The 16047-nt window shown below is 56.3% G+C and overlaps 1 protein-coding gene across 3 annotated transcripts in view; it reads right to left on the bottom strand.

Moving 5' to 3' along the window:
• Window positions 1-16047, bottom strand: part of COL17A1 (collagen type XVII alpha 1 chain) — a 50916-nt gene that overhangs the window by 3031 nt on the left and 31838 nt on the right. For all 3 annotated transcript variants that reach the window (XM_059899862.1, XM_059899864.1, XM_059899863.1), the window contains 27 exons: window positions 15808-15861; window positions 15403-15438; window positions 14837-14872; window positions 14126-14188; window positions 12889-12924; window positions 12546-12617; window positions 11712-11738; window positions 10711-10746; window positions 8854-8889; window positions 8538-8618; window positions 7375-7410; window positions 6766-6843; window positions 5796-5849; window positions 5635-5676; window positions 5419-5472; window positions 4901-4960; window positions 4542-4568; window positions 4168-4200; window positions 4015-4089; window positions 3653-3703; window positions 3055-3180; window positions 2382-2519; window positions 1976-2044; window positions 1527-1667; window positions 919-1008; window positions 708-818; window positions 74-220 (listed from right to left, as the gene is read on the bottom strand). In XM_059899862.1, the coding sequence (XP_059755845.1) occupies window positions 74-220; window positions 708-818; window positions 919-1008; window positions 1527-1667; window positions 1976-2044; window positions 2382-2519; window positions 3055-3180; window positions 3653-3703; window positions 4015-4089; window positions 4168-4200; window positions 4542-4568; window positions 4901-4960; window positions 5419-5472; window positions 5635-5676; window positions 5796-5849; window positions 6766-6843; window positions 7375-7410; window positions 8538-8618; window positions 8854-8889; window positions 10711-10746; window positions 11712-11738; window positions 12546-12617; window positions 12889-12924; window positions 14126-14188; window positions 14837-14872; window positions 15403-15438; window positions 15808-15861 (1809 nt within the window). The remainder of the gene's footprint in view (window positions 1-73; window positions 221-707; window positions 819-918; window positions 1009-1526; window positions 1668-1975; window positions 2045-2381; window positions 2520-3054; window positions 3181-3652; window positions 3704-4014; window positions 4090-4167; window positions 4201-4541; window positions 4569-4900; window positions 4961-5418; window positions 5473-5634; window positions 5677-5795; window positions 5850-6765; window positions 6844-7374; window positions 7411-8537; window positions 8619-8853; window positions 8890-10710; window positions 10747-11711; window positions 11739-12545; window positions 12618-12888; window positions 12925-14125; window positions 14189-14836; window positions 14873-15402; window positions 15439-15807; window positions 15862-16047) is intronic.

Raw genomic sequence — 16047 nt, 5'->3', positions numbered from 1 at the left:
GCTGCCCCTCTCACAGGGAGAAGCGTGGTCTGGGAGGGGATGGAGGAGGGAGAGTGACGTCAGGGACACCCACTTGTGAGGTAGCTGATCAGCTCACTCCGGAAGTTGTCGCTGTTTTCAGCTGCGTATGTCGCCAGAGCTCCTGAGACACCCGGGGGCCCTCGAGGGCCTGGGGGGCCAGGGGGACCAGGAGGGCCTGGGATGGATGACAAGCCAGCAGCTGAGCAGGGGGCAAGAGAAAGAGAAAGATCAGGGATCCCCTGCCAGGACCGCGGAATTCCCAGCCTGGGCCCGTCTGGAAGGAGGCGGTGAGGGAGGCCTCCACACGCGTGTCCCGTCCTCCCCTGGAGTGACTGCTCCCCGCTGCCCTCCACCCCGAGTCCCGGGCCTCATTCAACCCAAATCATATCCCTTCCCCTCAGCCCTTCTGCCGCTGGGAGTTGGAGCTCCCGGCTGGGCACCTGGTCACCCGCTGGCCCCCGAGTTCTCTCGTGACTTGGACGCATGGTGTCCCCCCCACTTCTCCCCCTGCCAGGGCTGAAAGCACCTCAACGTCAAGTGTGTCCCCCCTCCAGGATCCCAGAGCCCGGCCCTGTACCCGCTCTAGGAGGACTGGGGCCTGGGCTGAGCCCTCCATGACTGCCCTGGCTCAGACCCGCGGGAGCCCTGGAGGTCAGGCTGCAGCCCTCGCCGGCCCCACTCCTTACTCTGCAGGTAGGACGAGAGGTCCTCCATGCTGATGCTGGACCACGCGCTGCCTGGGAGCCCTGGTGGCCCGGGGGGACCTGGGGGCCCAACAATGCCTCTGAATTCAGACCCTGAGACACCAAGGAAGAGCAAGGATCGGTCACAGCCTGGGCTAAGGAGCTCTGCCCTCCACCCCGAAGCCCTCGATCAGATGGCCCTGCTCGGCCCTACCTTGGAGCAAGGAGAGGAGCTCCTCATAGGATGGTCCCGGCAAGCCTGGGGGCCCTGGGGGGCCAGGAAGCCCAACGCGGACTCCGGAGCCTGAGGAACAAATCCCAAGTTGCGATGGATGCAGATCAGACAGGGAAGGGCAGATGGAGACACCGTGTCAGAGAGGAAGCCAGACAGAAGCAACCTGAACAGAAGTGGAGGCTGGGATAGGGGCGAGAGGGGCAGCGGGAAGAGACCGGCAGAGAGTAACGCAGACACGAGACCCTGGGTAACGGCACCACGGAGGAGAGGCCCCAGGGCCGGGGAAGAGTGCAGGTCAGAAGTGCCCACAGCCCTCCTCCTGCTGGGTGTGTGGGAGTGTGCGTGTGTGCATGTGTGTATAGAGAAGTGTGTGTGTGAGTCGTGTGTAGGACGGTGCCCGGGACACTCATTCTGGCTTCCCTCGCCAAGCTCCGTGACCTGCTCTGGAGCCACAGGTTTCAACAGCTCTGAAGTGCCCCCCCTCCCTCTGGGTTGGGTGCAGCCTGGCGGGACAGGCGCAGGGGGCCACTTCCGGGATGTCCAGCACCCGCCCTCTCGCCCGCCCTGCCACGGAGGCGGACACTCACTGGACATGTAGCTGAGGATGCGGCTGCTCAGCTCTGCGTAGTCCAAAGACTGGAGGGACCAACCTCCACTGGCTCCTGGTGGCCCTGGGGGACCCCGAGGGCCCATCAGGTACTGCCGGAGATACTGACGCACGTCATCCCCTGAAAGGAGAGGCAGCGCCAGTATGGACCACACGTCCAGCCTAACCTCCCCACAGACTGGCCCGAGTGACGTGTGAGCTGGGGGTTCTCAGACCCCCAGCGGGACATCAACAAGCTTCCCGTAGCTGAAGGGGCTCCTGCCCGGTTGCCTGGCCTTAGAGGGGAGAGCTGATGCCCCCTTTCCAGCTGGCTGCTGGGAGCGAGGAGGGAGTGGCTCCTTGTCCCAAGGGACCGCCAAGTGTGCCTGACAAGTGCGGGCAGGAGAGAGGGAAGGCACCCCACCCCCTAGCCCACCACAGCCGACTCACGCTGGAGCACAGCCAGGATGTCTTCAGAAGAGATGGAGGTGGAAGATGTGCTGATGCTGTACCCCGAAGCTGTGGGGAAGGAAACCGGTTACCCGCTTAGCTGGTACTGAAGCAACGCACTCATTACTCCAGAATCACAAAGACCTGGTCAACCAGCTGTTTCCGTTTGGGGGAAATGAATGCAGGGGGGTGTTAGCAGGCTATTTATAATTTCTTATTTCTATATTTCTTAATCTGAACAAACCTTTTTTGAAGCTAGATTCGGCAGCCTGATTACCGTGAATTCAGCACTGAACATCACATTCAGAAAAAGGGCAAAGCAAACAGCAAATTAAGAGACGAGGCTCCAGGAGTAACCGTGGACCCTGGGAGGACGGTGTCATTACAGGGGTGGGGAGAGGCTTACTCTGTAAGTAGCTCACGACGAGGCTGGCCAGCTCTGAGTAGTTGAAAGTCTCACCCGTGATGGTGGTGACAGGCCCGGGGGGACCAGGTGGGCCTGGGGGACCCTGAACTCCAGATAGATAAGACCTGATACTGTCACCTGCCAACAAAGAAATAAAGCAAAGTCAGGCTTGTCCCCAAGAGGGCGTGTCCTCCCCACAGAGGTGACCTGAAGTACTTGATGAAATGCACCCACCCATCCCATCCCGCACAGGGGCCAAGGCAGGGCCAGCAGGGAGCCTAGACTCCCCTTGCTATAGATGGAGAAACTGAGGCAGACTCTGTGCCGGGCCAGGTGGCTCTCCATGGCTGTGGACCAACAAGACTCCAGTCAGCCACCCATTTGACGAAGCTCTGGTGCCCACATGTGTGGAAATCACACCCTCACCTCCACAGAGAGCACACGGATGAGGTCGGGGGAGTGCACACCAGTGTGAAAGTGTGTGTGCACGTGCATGTGGATGAGCATGTGGGTGTACGAGCCTCTGCTGGGGTGAGGACTAGTCTATGTATCAATACGTGGGCAGCTGTGAGAAGGCGGGTGTCCGGGAGCTCACAGACCTGCAGTGCTGGTGTGCGCTCACGCACACACACACACGCACACACTCTGCCCCACTCAGACGCCGGGCACTCACTCTGCATGTAGTCAGAGACGTACTGCTGAATCTCCAGGCCGGAGCTGCTGATGGAGCCTGGAGGCCCGGGGGGCCCTGGTGGGCCTGGCGGGCCCTGCATGAACATGGTGCTCGATGATGATCCCCCTGCAGGAGAGAAAGCCTCTGAGTTGGTCTCTCCACCCTGGGGTCCAACAAGGGAGCCCAGGCAATGCTTTTACAGTCTGAGGAGGGAGAGTCTTTCTCAGTAGGAGAACTAAGACAGTGGCAAAGAGCTCCTAGGAGCTCTCCCAGGCCGAGCCCTCCCTTTCCTTCGGCAACCTGCTCACCGCCCACGTGGCCTCCCTCGCCCCTGAACCCCTAGCTCCCAGGCTCTGTTCTCGCCATCATTCATCATCGGTGTTGCTAGTCATCTTTATCGTGCAGGCAACCTTCCCTCCCACCCCCGCTAACTTGTAACCTCCTTAAAGGCAGTTCAGAGATCCCAGCACGTGGAGAAAGTATCTCATCAACACTGAATCATGGATAAGTGAATGAATTAGTTAATTAACATCCTCATTGGCATGATCAGCCTCGCTTGAAGAAGGAGAGAAGAACTTTGGGCACCTTTGGTTCTTACCTCGAGAGGGCCCACTGGGAATGCCGGGAGCCCCTGGGACTCCGGGATCACCTGGAATCCAAAACAAGCAGCTCTGTTTGCATCACCTCCTCCAGGAAGCCTCCCCTGGTTCCTCAAGTTCAACCACACTATCAGCTGTGGCTCAAAAACTGTCCCATGTTTCTCAGCCTCATTTCTGCAATGGTGTCACAGCTTCCTTGGGCAGAGACTGTCTCCCCACACCCCGGTCCCTTTCTCCCTCCAGGCTCTCCTCTCTTCAGCCTCTTCTTCCTCCCAAGGCTGTAGCATCAGCAAGTACTCGCAGCCCTCTATTCGGGCTCTGGGAGCCAGCCTTGCTCCCACTCCTCCCCGCCTTCACTGACCTCTGTCACCCTTGGGTCCCTGGGGGCCGGGTGGGCCTGGCGGTCCTTGTAGGTTGAGTCCGAGAGAACTGGAGCCTGGAGGCCAACAACACAGTGCAGTCAGCCAGGTGGGGAGGCTCTGGCAGAGCCAGCAGCAGGGGGCTCAGCACTTACCTGAGGCTGAGAACCCTGGGAGGCCTCGCTCTCCTGAGGGACACAGTAGAGAGGGGACAGTCAGCTGTGCCGGCCTCCCTCTCCCCGTGCCCCAGCCCAAGACACCACCTCCCTCCCGAGGCATCCCCAAGATTCATGATGGCTGGGGCAGCACCGGCCCTCGGGTAGTATCTAGAGCTGCCGCACAGACACATGCACACACACACACGCACGCACGCACTCACGCACGCACGTAAGTTCTCAACCATCAGAGACACACTCTGATCTACCCTCACTCATCTGGACCAAACTCAAGAAGCTCAGGGATCTTGGAAGGTCAGCCTTTGCCACTCCCACCCCTACCCCAGGTTTGTTTGATGCCAGTTCTACTGTACCTTGGTGTCCTTGGGGGCCTGGGGCACCTGGAGAAGACAGACAGTCATGAGACATGTCCCACCCAGATGCTGTGACTTCAAGGGGGCCATGGGGAAGGGGTCGGGGCTCCAGGGCCAGGGCAGACTCGGGGCTTAGGGCTCCTCGTGCCTCTCCTCCCATCAGGACAAGGCAGAGGTGGATATTCTTTGCAGAGCTTCTGACCACCCCCCACCCCCTGCTGCAGGCTGCTGAGCTCCTAATGGGATAGGGCAGGACGATGAAGACCCGCTCATCCAGCCTCATCCGAACTCTCCCGGCCACCAGCTGGGTAAGCAGGGGTACATGCAGGGTCCTGCGCTCCCTAAGACACCATGCTCACCTTGCTCTCCCTTGGGGCCTGGAGGGCCAGGTGGGCCTGGAGGGCCAGAGAAGAAGGTCTCTGTAGAGGAAAGAAATAGTTTTGAGTGTGGACGATGGATGGATGGATGAATTTTCCACTAGGGACAAGTTCTGGGCTAAAGTACGTTCTAAAGTTATTTCCATATGTTTCTATGTTATACTGTCAGCATTTATCTCATTTCATGAGCATGTGTCCTACCTACTTCATCAGACCTGGGCTCCCTGAGGACAGGAACTAGGTCTCCCCAGTTGGCCCAGAAGCTCCCCAAAGGCAGATCTCCCCCAGGCTAGGCAACCAGGGATTCTCAGGGTGGCTGGGTTGGCATCAGTACCTTCTCTCCACGCAGCAGGTAGCACGGAGTTTATGCAAACACACTCACGGTGGAAAGTCAGCAGAAGGAAGCATGGTGAGTAGGTCAGAAAGGCTGCGTGCCCATGACCATGGCATGTGCTGGGGCTGGGGTAGAGAACAGGAGCGACTTGACGCCCCAGCATTACCTGAGCTGGTCAGGAGAGATCCTGGTGGGCCTGGTGGGCCTGGCAAGCCTTCCCCTAGATAAGAGAGCACCCAAGACCTATTAATGCCAGGAGGTGAGCCAGGAACACTCTGCCCAGGAGCAGAAGTGACAGAGAAGCTCTTTCCTAAGAGCCGGCCCGGAAGAAGCCTGGGCTCTGGGTCCCATTGTCTCTCACCTCCCACTGCTCAGCTCTCACCTGCTGGGCCTCGGGGTCCTGGGGGTCCTGGAATGGATGGTCCTGTAGAAGAGGGTGAGGAAGAGGCAATGCTGAACCCAGGATCTTGGCTTCCTCACTAAGTGCCTTGAGCTCCCTGCCCCCAAGATTCCCCACCTTCCAAAGATCCCTGAGGTGCTCACCTGGTGGCCCGGGTGGTCCAGGTGGGCCTGGGGGACCTCGTAAATCAAGACCCTCTGTGGAAAGAAGAAACCAGAAATGAGCAAAAGCTGTCATGAGGCTGCTCTCCACCAGCCTCACCCCTCACCAGGATCCTCGGTGCCTGTGCTCACACCCACACACCAGGCCATGTGTCATGGGTCGTGGCACAGGACCCTCCAAGACCCCCTCTGCTAGAGGTGCCTTTTGCTCAGAGGCAGGGCGGGGCTGAGTCGAGCTCCCTGGTGGCTGATGGGGGTGTGCAGTGATGATTAAGAGCATGACTTTGGTGTCAAGACAGCCTGAGTTCAAATCCTGCCTCATCACTGCCAACTCATGGGCAAGTTCTTGACCTTTCAGCCTCAGCTTCCTCCGCTGTAAACCAGAGGCCCAAGATCTACATCACAAGGGCCTTGTGCAGACTCAGTGGGACGTCAAGGCACAGCGCCTGTCACATGGTGACTGTCAGACCAGGGCTGGCGTTGCCTTTGCTGTTCAGGTGTTCAGGTGTCCAGGTGCCCAGGTGGGAGGCCCAGCGGCTTCTCTGCCTGGGCTCTTTAAAGGACTCTAGGAACCGGAGGACCCAGGAGTCAGCGCTCCTAGGCCGGGCCTGTGGCTGAGAACCCAGGGACCCTTGTCGTTATTCATGGTGTGCGGGATTCAGGACTCCTCCAGTCACACTCACAGGGCTGGGTTCAGAGGCCCCATGTGACCCTGGTCCTCCTGGAATCCGGAGAGCCTCTCCGACAGCTGCGCCATCCCCTGTGACTCATCCTCCACAGCCGATAAAGCCCCTGCTGTCCTCAGCAAGCACTGCGTTTCAGAGGAACTGGCCATCCTTACACTGGGGCTCACGATGACTCGCTGGTGCAGCTGCCGCAGGCCCCAGAGCATGGCCACCTCTCCCACTCCCACCCCTGTGTCACCTGTCCTGGAGAACACGGTGGCACTCACGGGCAGAGAGGACCTCAGAGATGGAGCTGCTGCTGCCCATGAACGATTCACCAGGAAGTCCTGGCTCCCCTCGCGGGCCTGTGGGGAGGACACAGAGTTGGGGGACACCGCCTGCAGCTGTCAGTGCTTTCCCTCTGGAGCTGCCCAAGTGCTCGGCGTGGGGCAGGGCCAAGCGAAGCTGACTGTGGGCGGGGCTGAGCTGAGCTGACTGTGGGTGGGGCCAGAGTGTTGGCTGGGAGCGAGACACACCCCAGGAGGAACTGGAGCCGTTTTTTGGTATTTGGATAAGTTGCTGGACAGTGACACGATTCTCAGGATCTGGTCACCAGAGGCCTGAGGCCTGTGAAAATAGCTGAGCTTGATCCTGACCCAAGAGCCTCAATCTCCCTTTCGGGAGGACCCCTACCTTCTCAGAAACATGGAAGAAGGTGGGAGGAGGTGTCTCCTCTGGCTGCTGAGGCCTTGCCGGGGCCTTGGAGAAGAGCCCGGTGGCCCCTCACCTCCCTTCCCAACATGCACATCTCTCACTTAAAGATGGGACGCAGGGCCACCCCAGGAAGGAAGCTCTCCACAGCCTACAGTCATGCGTTCTTTCAGGGTGCGACATACCTTGCTGTCCTGGGAGACCAGCTGGGCCAACAGGGCCTGGAAATGGGGTTGGGGAAGAAAAGGTTTTATCACACCTCTAGGGGCAAAGTTCTAGAAAGAACTGAAGAAAAGACAGGTGCCTGCGTACATAAGTAGCTTCCTCACAAGGCATGGAACAGTGGCCCAAAGAGGTCACCTTGCTTATTTGAAAGCAATAAGCAGTTTGAGACCAGCCCTGTGGTCCATTCCAGTGAGAATTCCTCTGCCAGGCACTGGGGCCCCTGGGATGGACAGGACTGCCCTCTCTGACACTGTCCTCCGATGGTTAGGGACTTCTAAACACCCACAGTGTCCCCACTCTCACTGGAGTTTATCAGGAGGGAAGGCCGATCCGTACTTGCATCGGTCATGTTAAATAATGTATTTCATTTACACACAAACATTTTAAATAATTGAAAAATAGATATAAAAAAACAGGCATTTTGGATAAATAGAAAAAAGTATCACCCACAATTCTTTAACTTACAGGCATTTTGTTGTATTTCCTTTCAGCATTTTTTTATCTTATAAAAATATAGTTGCAACTACAGAGCACACATTATCGAGTATTCTGCTCTTTTATTTTTAAAAAAATTTTTTATTGGAGTATAGCTGATTTACAACGTTGTGTTATCTGCCCTTTTAAATAACACAGTTATCTGCTAACAACTTTAAGTCTTCATATTTTTGTAGCCATCTCGTTATTGTTGGACAATTTGGGGTATTTGCTTCAAATAGATTCCTAGCACTTTTGTTGCTCTTGATGCATATTATCAAGTTGTTTTCCAAGAGGAAACAATTTGAGGATTGACTCTGACAAATCAAATACTGGTTCTGGAGGCAGAAGGACCTGGGCCAAACCCTGACTCTGCTATTTCTTATCCGTGTGACCTTAGGCGTGTCATTTACCTGCTCGAGCCTCCAATGGTGCTGCGGGGACCTAGTGAAGCAATGCCGTGCAGGGCTTGGGATACTTGCTGGGGAGTGATCAGGGCTCACCAGGCTGTCCGGGAGGGGCTTTCTCAGCCCCTTCCTACTCTTCCCCGGCTTCTGGCCCGGGTTTCAGGATTTGAGCGAATACTGCTACAGTCAAATGCAACCAAGGCCTGATGCTGATCTGGGGCAAAGCAAGAAAACAGACTGACCTGAGGCACCTGGAGGTCCTGGAGGTCCCATGGCTCCAGGAGGTCCCGGGGGACCTGGGACAGTGAGAGTCGATGATCCCTCTGAAAACAGAAGGCACGTCGAACGCTGAGCCCCACTCTCCTCGCTCAGAGGGGACCCAGGCCAGGCTGTGGGCCAGGTCGGGCCAGTATTACGTCTGAAATCCCCCCACCCTCCTCATTTCTGACTGGGAGAGCTCAGCACTGCACCTTGCCCAAAGCACCGCGCCCACAGACCTGGAGGGTGTGGAGGCAGAGCCAGGGCAGATGCCCAGTACACAGTGCAGGTCCTGCCTACCTGAAGTCACGATCCTGCCTGGAGCTCCCGGTTCACCTGGGAGGGGAGGAAAAGGAGAGTGGTTATTCCCAGGATCAATTAGTGGCTCAATAAATCATTTTCAAGGCTTCTGATTGCATTTGAGACCCACTCCTGGGCTTCTAACCCTCAGGCTAAAGGCATTTTAATGAACTGAAGGGGAGCATACAGGATGCATTAAGCACCAATCTCTGCACTGGAGACCCTGGAGGCTCGAGCATCAATCTTCTTGGCCCACATTAGCTTTTGGAAGAAGCTGGGACTCTGTGAAGGGGCTTCATTTGCGGATGTTGCAGAGTCTGCCTTTTGGTGAGGCCAGAATGAGCTGACTCGGGAGTCATTCCCCCTCCCACACTGGGCATTGCAGGCTCTTACTAGGAATCGCTTTAGGTGGGAAAAGCACTGAGAGGTCAAAGAGCAGAGGCAGTGAGCCTGCGGGGCAGAGCCCGGTTCCCAGGGCTCCTCAGGGGCTAATTCCCTGGGACAGTAGTAGGGTCTGCACAGAGTCCACAGGGGGTTCTGTGGTCTGGGAAACTCCGAGTTACGTAAAGGTTAACAGATCTCTTCTGTGCCTTGTGTCTTAGAGGGTTGAAAATGCAAATGTGCATGGAGTACTTCCAAGAAGGGAATGTCAGATTCACACTTTACCAAGGCTGTCGCAATGAGGAATCTCCACTGATTGGAAATCCACATTCTGAAGAACCAAGTGAGTGAAGTAGAGGATGGAAAAACTCTTGACTGGAGATTCTTCTGGGACTTTTTTGTCATTTCCCAAGGCCTGTGGGCAATTCAGTCATCCACACACTGAGGGGTGATGATATCGATTTCCCCCTTTGGGGAAGTAGAGGGATGGGCTCTGCTTGCAATCTGCCAGCCCCTTGGGGTCAAGGCCAAGAGAAAGCACTTGAGTTTATTTTTGTTGGAACACAATCCAGTATCAGGTAAAATGTCCACCTCTTGTGCACACTAGACAGAAAGTCACAGGCCCTGGAGATGGGCAGGGTGTCTCTCCTCGAGAATCCCCAAGCCTCTGATCTCTTACTAAAGATGCCATCAATCCATGAGCAGATCTGTGGACCCAGAGACGTGTCTGCTTGGGCTGTACTTGAAAGAACTCCTTGGCCCAACCTGTGGTTAGCCATAGTTTCTGGAAAGCAGGTCCCTCCCAAGGTGACAGAGGGAAACTCCACCGAACGTCAGGGTTCAGGAACGTGGGGTCACAGGGACAGAAGGAGAAGGACCGTCCCTGAGCAGCCCCTTTCCTGGACTGGCTCAGGGTTGGGGTCTGATGGTCCAGACCGGATGCGAGTGTCGCCCTACATGTAAGGGTCAAAGTCCTGAGGATGCCCCTCTGAGAACTCTGACACTGCCCTCTTAGTAACATCTGAGAGGCTCCTCACTGCCGGTGTCAAAGCCCCCTCTCAGAAAGGGGGTGGCAGTGTCCCCGTTACACTGAGGCCTGTGTGGACCATAAAACCTGTCCCAGGGAAGAGGCACATCATGGGGGGACCACGCCTAGGTGAGGGGACGGAGCACTCGTGGGGGGCATTACAGAGTCAGCGGTGGGGACAGCACCCTTGCAGATCCTCCTCCATCGAGGGCTTGGAGACATCCAGGCACCAAAGCGAGGCTCTGGATTGTGGGGGGAAGGGTGGGGCTTGAGGAGTCAGGGCTTAATTGATCAGAAGAATCCCTGGCTCCCCAGCCTCACAGCCTTCCACTGAAGCCACTAGATGCCACTAATGATCCAGGCTCTGGCCACAGAGGGACCTCCCTCCTGCCAATGCCTCCCCTCCTGCAAAAATGACCAGTGACTGTCTAATTTGGAAAATCACTTACCTTTAGCCCCTGGTCGGCCGGGGGTACCAGGAAGTCCTGGTGTGATTGAAAACAAGTCAGTCAGGATGATTAAGGGCCAGCAATTCCAGACCCCCTGTGGTAGTACCTAGCGCTCTGTCACTGGCAAGGCCACAATTGCTGACTGAAACCTGCAGACCCACCTGGCTCAGCCTTCTGCCTTAGCCCAGCCCCCTGAGGGAGCCTCTTGCTCTGGAGCCCTTCTCCCTCTCTAGGAAATGGAACAACAGCTGGGCTGCAGGCAGAGGCTCACAGGCCCAGCTTTGGGGGATCCCAGTCCCTCTGGGGGATGAGCCCCCTGCAGCCTGCAAAGCGGCCATTGTAACCCACCGGCCCTGCAGCCTGGGGGAGTAGGGGCTGGGCTTCCTGTATCTGATGCAACACCCCCTCTTGCTTTTGTCCACAACTCCACCAGGGAGCATTTGAAAGATATCCCTGTGCGCTCAACTGCTGTGGGGGGGAGATGCTGTTTGATTTTATTTTACATCTTTGCCTAATTTCCTTTAGGACTTGGGGCTGGTGTGGTGACAGCTTCTCAAATCCAAGTGGGTGCACACTGTCCAACTATCGGACAGGCTTTGACACTGGGGCTGTCCCAGGGAGGCTGGGCCCTTCTGCATGAGATGAGAGCCCACTCCCTACCGTGCCACAGGAGATGTGGGCCTCTGTGGGGCTAATGGGACTCCTGGGCCTGGAGCCTCCTCTTGGGGGTCCCTGCACCAAAGGGGACCAGGCTCAGGCAGACAGAATTCACACGTGATCTAACCTCATCTCTCCTAGAATGGCTTTCTAGATTGTTCTGTGCATATTTTTCCTTCCTAAGGTGTTTCTCAAGACTCACATTAAAATGACCTGAACCCATTTTTGCTGGGGGAGTGAGGGAAGGAGAGGAGACACTAAGGTGACTGGAGCAGCATCTGCCGAATGCTGGGAGTGGGAGGCTTGGCGGTGGCATTTGAAGTGGCAGTGACCCGATGACTCACCCTGAGGTCCTTGGGGTCCTGTGAGACCTATGGAGAGTAGAAGACATGAGAGGAGAGTTGAAGGGCGGAGGAGCCGACCCCTCAGCAGCAGGAGAGGGCGGAAGGGGTTGGTGGGCGCAGGAGGACGAACCCCGTGTCTGGGGCAGCCGGACTCCAGGGTCCTCGCAGCCCTGGATGAGAACAGTTTTCTGACTCACTGCTCCATCAGGGGATGGTTCTTAGCCCATTTGGGGTCACAGACCCTTTGGGGTCTGAGAGCTACAAACCCAGAAAGTTCATACACTCACTGACCCCTAAGGCTGCCCCCAGGCTCCCTCCTGGGTGCTCTCCCCATCTGTGCACCCACCAAAGGAGCCCGGAGGCCCCCTGTTCCTCATCGGCCCCTGAGGATTGCCACCTTGTCCTCCCGGCTTTCTTGGCTTGTTTTGATTTGTTCCTCCTGCAGCCCTGAGGATCTTGCTCCTGCTGGGCCTTTGGTGGAGACCCTAACAATGGCTTATCTCCCCAGACTGGTGGCTGTTGGCGAGGGTCCAGGTACGGCCCAAGGGGGTCCACAGGGGAAGGGCTCAGAGGACCCAGACACTGAGGTGGTGATAAACTGCCATTTTTAAGAGACTCCTTGCCCCTTTCTAGAACCCCTTGCTTTCAGTGTTGATCTCTCTTTTCCAAGTTGCCAGACTTGGTGACTCAGGTGTCAGGACTCACAGCCGCTGTGCCCGGCTCAAGCCAGCAGTTGTGGCATTTTCCTAATGAGCTGCTAGAGGAAAATGGATTAAGGAAGGTACATACATACACACACACAGCATGGCCAGCTCCCGCCTCCTACTCTGTTACCTGGCTTTCCTGGGTCTCCAGAAGGTCCTGGTAAGCCCCGGGTTCCGGGCATCCCTGGAAGACCTTGTTCCCCTAGAGAAAGCATGACCAACGTGGAAACGTTTTCCTTTTAGGCAAGCTGACCAGCCAACGTATCGGAGCCAATGGTCTCTTGGGGTTTTACTGAGTAACTTGCTGGCAGGTGGAAGGGAAGAGGGGGATGAGACCGGGACCTTGCACATCTCCCTGTGATGTACGCCCTCTGGCCTTGTGATCGGGGGGCTGGGGGCTGCGCGCTGGGACGTAGGCGGGGTGGGGGGGAGTGGCGGGCCAGGGGAGTGAGGAGAGCAGCTCAGTGACCAACCTCTTGGGCCTTGGTGTCCGTCGGGGCCAGCTTGTCCTAGGAAAGCAGATGCAAGCTCATCAGTGACTCTGGGAGCTACTCTGGGACTCTCTCCCTCCACTGCCTTACAGCCTCACAAGCTGTCTCCTAGGTGGGGCGCCCGTGCATCCCCTCCTGCAGCCATCAGACGTGGAAGAAGCCCTGTCGTTGTCACACCTGCAGGGTGCAGCTTTCCCCCTGCCCTCTCCTCCTAAGCCAGTAATGCCTCTTCTCCTGCTGGGAACTGTTCCATGGCCCCCACTGCATCTCCCGCATTGAGGGCACAGGACTCGCACACACCAGATGCTCAATACACGTCGGCCTCATTTGGTCCAGGTCCTGGAGGTCAAGATTCTCCAAGATCTTGTCTCCTCTGCTGTAGGCATTATCCTAACCTCCGTCCAAAGTGATGTCCTTCTGGGACCAGCTCTTCCCACCTGCTTTTTCCCACCTCTTTGTCTTTCCTCACTCATGTCTCTGCGTGGCATTTTCTAAATTGATGTGATTAAAATCTTTACTTTTTAGAACCATCTGAAAAGCCACCTCCTTCATCCTTCTGGTTGGAAGAAACTTCTCTCTCTACTGTTTCCGCATAGCACCCTGTACCTTTCGTGGCCCTTGTCATCTCACACAAGCTTTATCTCCCCTCGAGGGAGGTAAAGCATCTTACTCGCCCAGCACAGCACCCTGCACACCATCAGCGCTTCCTAACACTTTGTTAATGAATGAGATCATGAATGCACCACATCTCCATTGGTGGGGCTTAGACCCTTCTGGGATGTGGTGTCAAATGCCTGGCCCCGTGGGGGGTCTTTAGCCAGCTTCCTTGTCCTGGCTGACAGGTCCCTCAGTAAGGGTCAGCCAAAGGGCTGAACCCTGGAGTATCAGGGTTATGCCTGGAATTCTGCGGGTCCCAAAGAACCTCAGCCCTTGTTTGTCCTCCCCAGGGGCCTGAGGATCTTAGAGGCAGGAACCGGGGCAGATGGACCATGTCCTGCCAAGCCCCTCCAGAGCGGTAAGAAACTGTTAGAGACAGCGGCAGCTCTCTGAGCCCCAAGAGGGATGCCCAGATCCAGGAACAGCCTGTAAATGGAGCCTCTACCAGGGGTGGGTAGATTAGAGAATGGGAGATGCAGCTCTAGGAGGATCTCAACTCTAGGGCCATGATGATGACTGCGGCAGGGCAGACCCATGGTGTTTGCTGCTGTGAGACACTCACCCATTGCTCCTTTAGGCCCGGGCTCACCCACAGCACCAGGTAAACCTTTCAAGCCAGGCTCGCCTGCAAAGGAAATGGAGTAGGTGTTTGGAGGAGCTTGACAGTGGTAGAACACTCTACCCTCCCGGCCACCTCCAAGGCTGCCACCTCCCCAACCAGAGGAGCTTCGTGTGCCAACCAGAGGTTGGGGACACAGCGTCAGCTTTGATTCTAAAGTCAGGCCTCCCACCCCCGGCAGCAGGCACGGACTGGCCCAGAGGCCATGCCTGGTCTGAAGGGGCCTGTGTATGAGTCTTATTTCCTTGGCAACAAAAAGCTGCCCCTTGTAGCCAAAGCACTAGTACTGTTAATTTCCTTTTTAATCATGCAAGTTGGCAGGAGGTAAGTGGATACAAGTAGTGCAAACTTTCTGCCACTTAGGGAAGAGCTTAATTTTCCCAACTCAATTCTTCAAAAGAATCAGAGATAATCATAAACTCCCTTTTCTGCTCCAAACACTTACTGTCTGGACCATACATGTTGATGCTGGCTTATACTCCATTCAGTGCTTTATTTTATGTTGTCCTGCTTTTTTCTAGATTGCAAGTCCCCTGAAGGTTTTAGACAGAGATTCTGTCTCCTACTTCTGTATTTTTTCCCCCCATCTCCAGTACCCAATGGATTTACAAAAAGTCTTTAGTGGATCACAGTAGATTCCTGTGTGGGACTGACCTGTGAGGCCTCGGGGTCCTTTCTCACCCTGGTCACCTAAAATAAAAATGGGGCAGGGGTTGGGGGTGGAGGAAGCAAGCATCAGTCAGGAGCAAGGAAAAGAATCTCACCCAGTAAGAGGGACCCTGGGCTGCAGAACGGTTCCCACTGTACCTGTAAGCTTCTGTCAGCTGAATGTTGGCAAGAACTCAGCATTAACAAAGCCCAAAAGGCACACTAGATAGATCTTTTCCGGGTCAGGGCCCACCCACAAACTGACCCAGGCCCTGCTGTCACACCAGTGGGTGCTGTGGGCAAGAGGGGCACCAGACTATAGAGAAGAAGCCTCAGTGCTGCATCCATGCCACCCCGAGGACCACCCAACCACAGCATTGTGACACTGGTGCTGTTTCTCCTCTTTGTGCCTCAGTTTCCCTGAGAGGTTCGAGGAATCTCAGATCCCTCCCAGCCCCAGGGTCCAGGAGCCAAGTCATATGGGTTTTTGGACACTGGGGCAGGGGTCACATCTGGGTTCCCAGGAGTCGGCAGGCTGTGGTGTTGTCCGAGCAGCAGCGGGAGAAGCATACCTTTGGGTCCTGGTGGTCCCATAGGTCCTTTGTCACCTGAAAAGGAAATGGACACCTTAGCGTAAAGAGCCTTGGTAGGGACGACCAACAAGGGGCAGAGTCTGCGTCTGAAGACAGGCTCCCCCGCGGTCCTGACTGCCCCTTCCCTTCATGCCCCTGTCGGCCTGCACAGGCTGTTGGCGTGTCCACCAGACCCTGTCCCCCGAGACCTCCTCCTTTTTTTTGGCCATACCATGCAGCATGTGGGATCTTAGTTCCCTGACCAGGGTTTGACCCGTGCCCCCTGCGTTGGAAGCATGGAGTCTTAACCACTGGACCACCAGGGAAGTCCCCCAGACCTCCTTCTTAAGTGAGTGGCATCTACAAGGTGATGCCCCCTCCCTCTAACCCCTTCCCCCAGCTTACCTTTGATGCCAGGGAGTCCCACTTCACCTCGGAGCCCTTGGCGACCTACAGAGCCTGCACACAGAGGAAACCACATGGGTGGATGAGGGTCCCCAACTTTGGAAGGGAGGGACATGCACACGGCACACACACACACACACAACACGTACACACACCTACTTGGCACACAAATGTACACACACACATAGGCACACACACTCCCTGGAGTAAAAGTCAAGGGCCGCTGTTCACAGACTCCTC

The sequence above is a fragment of the Balaenoptera ricei genome, chromosome 16 (assembly GCF_028023285.1).
Source record: "Balaenoptera ricei isolate mBalRic1 chromosome 16, mBalRic1.hap2, whole genome shotgun sequence".
Lineage (NCBI taxonomy): Eukaryota > Metazoa > Chordata > Mammalia > Artiodactyla > Balaenopteridae > Balaenoptera > Balaenoptera ricei.
Note: the sequence above shows the minus strand (reverse complement) of the source record. Positions and strands in the feature narration are given on the sequence as shown.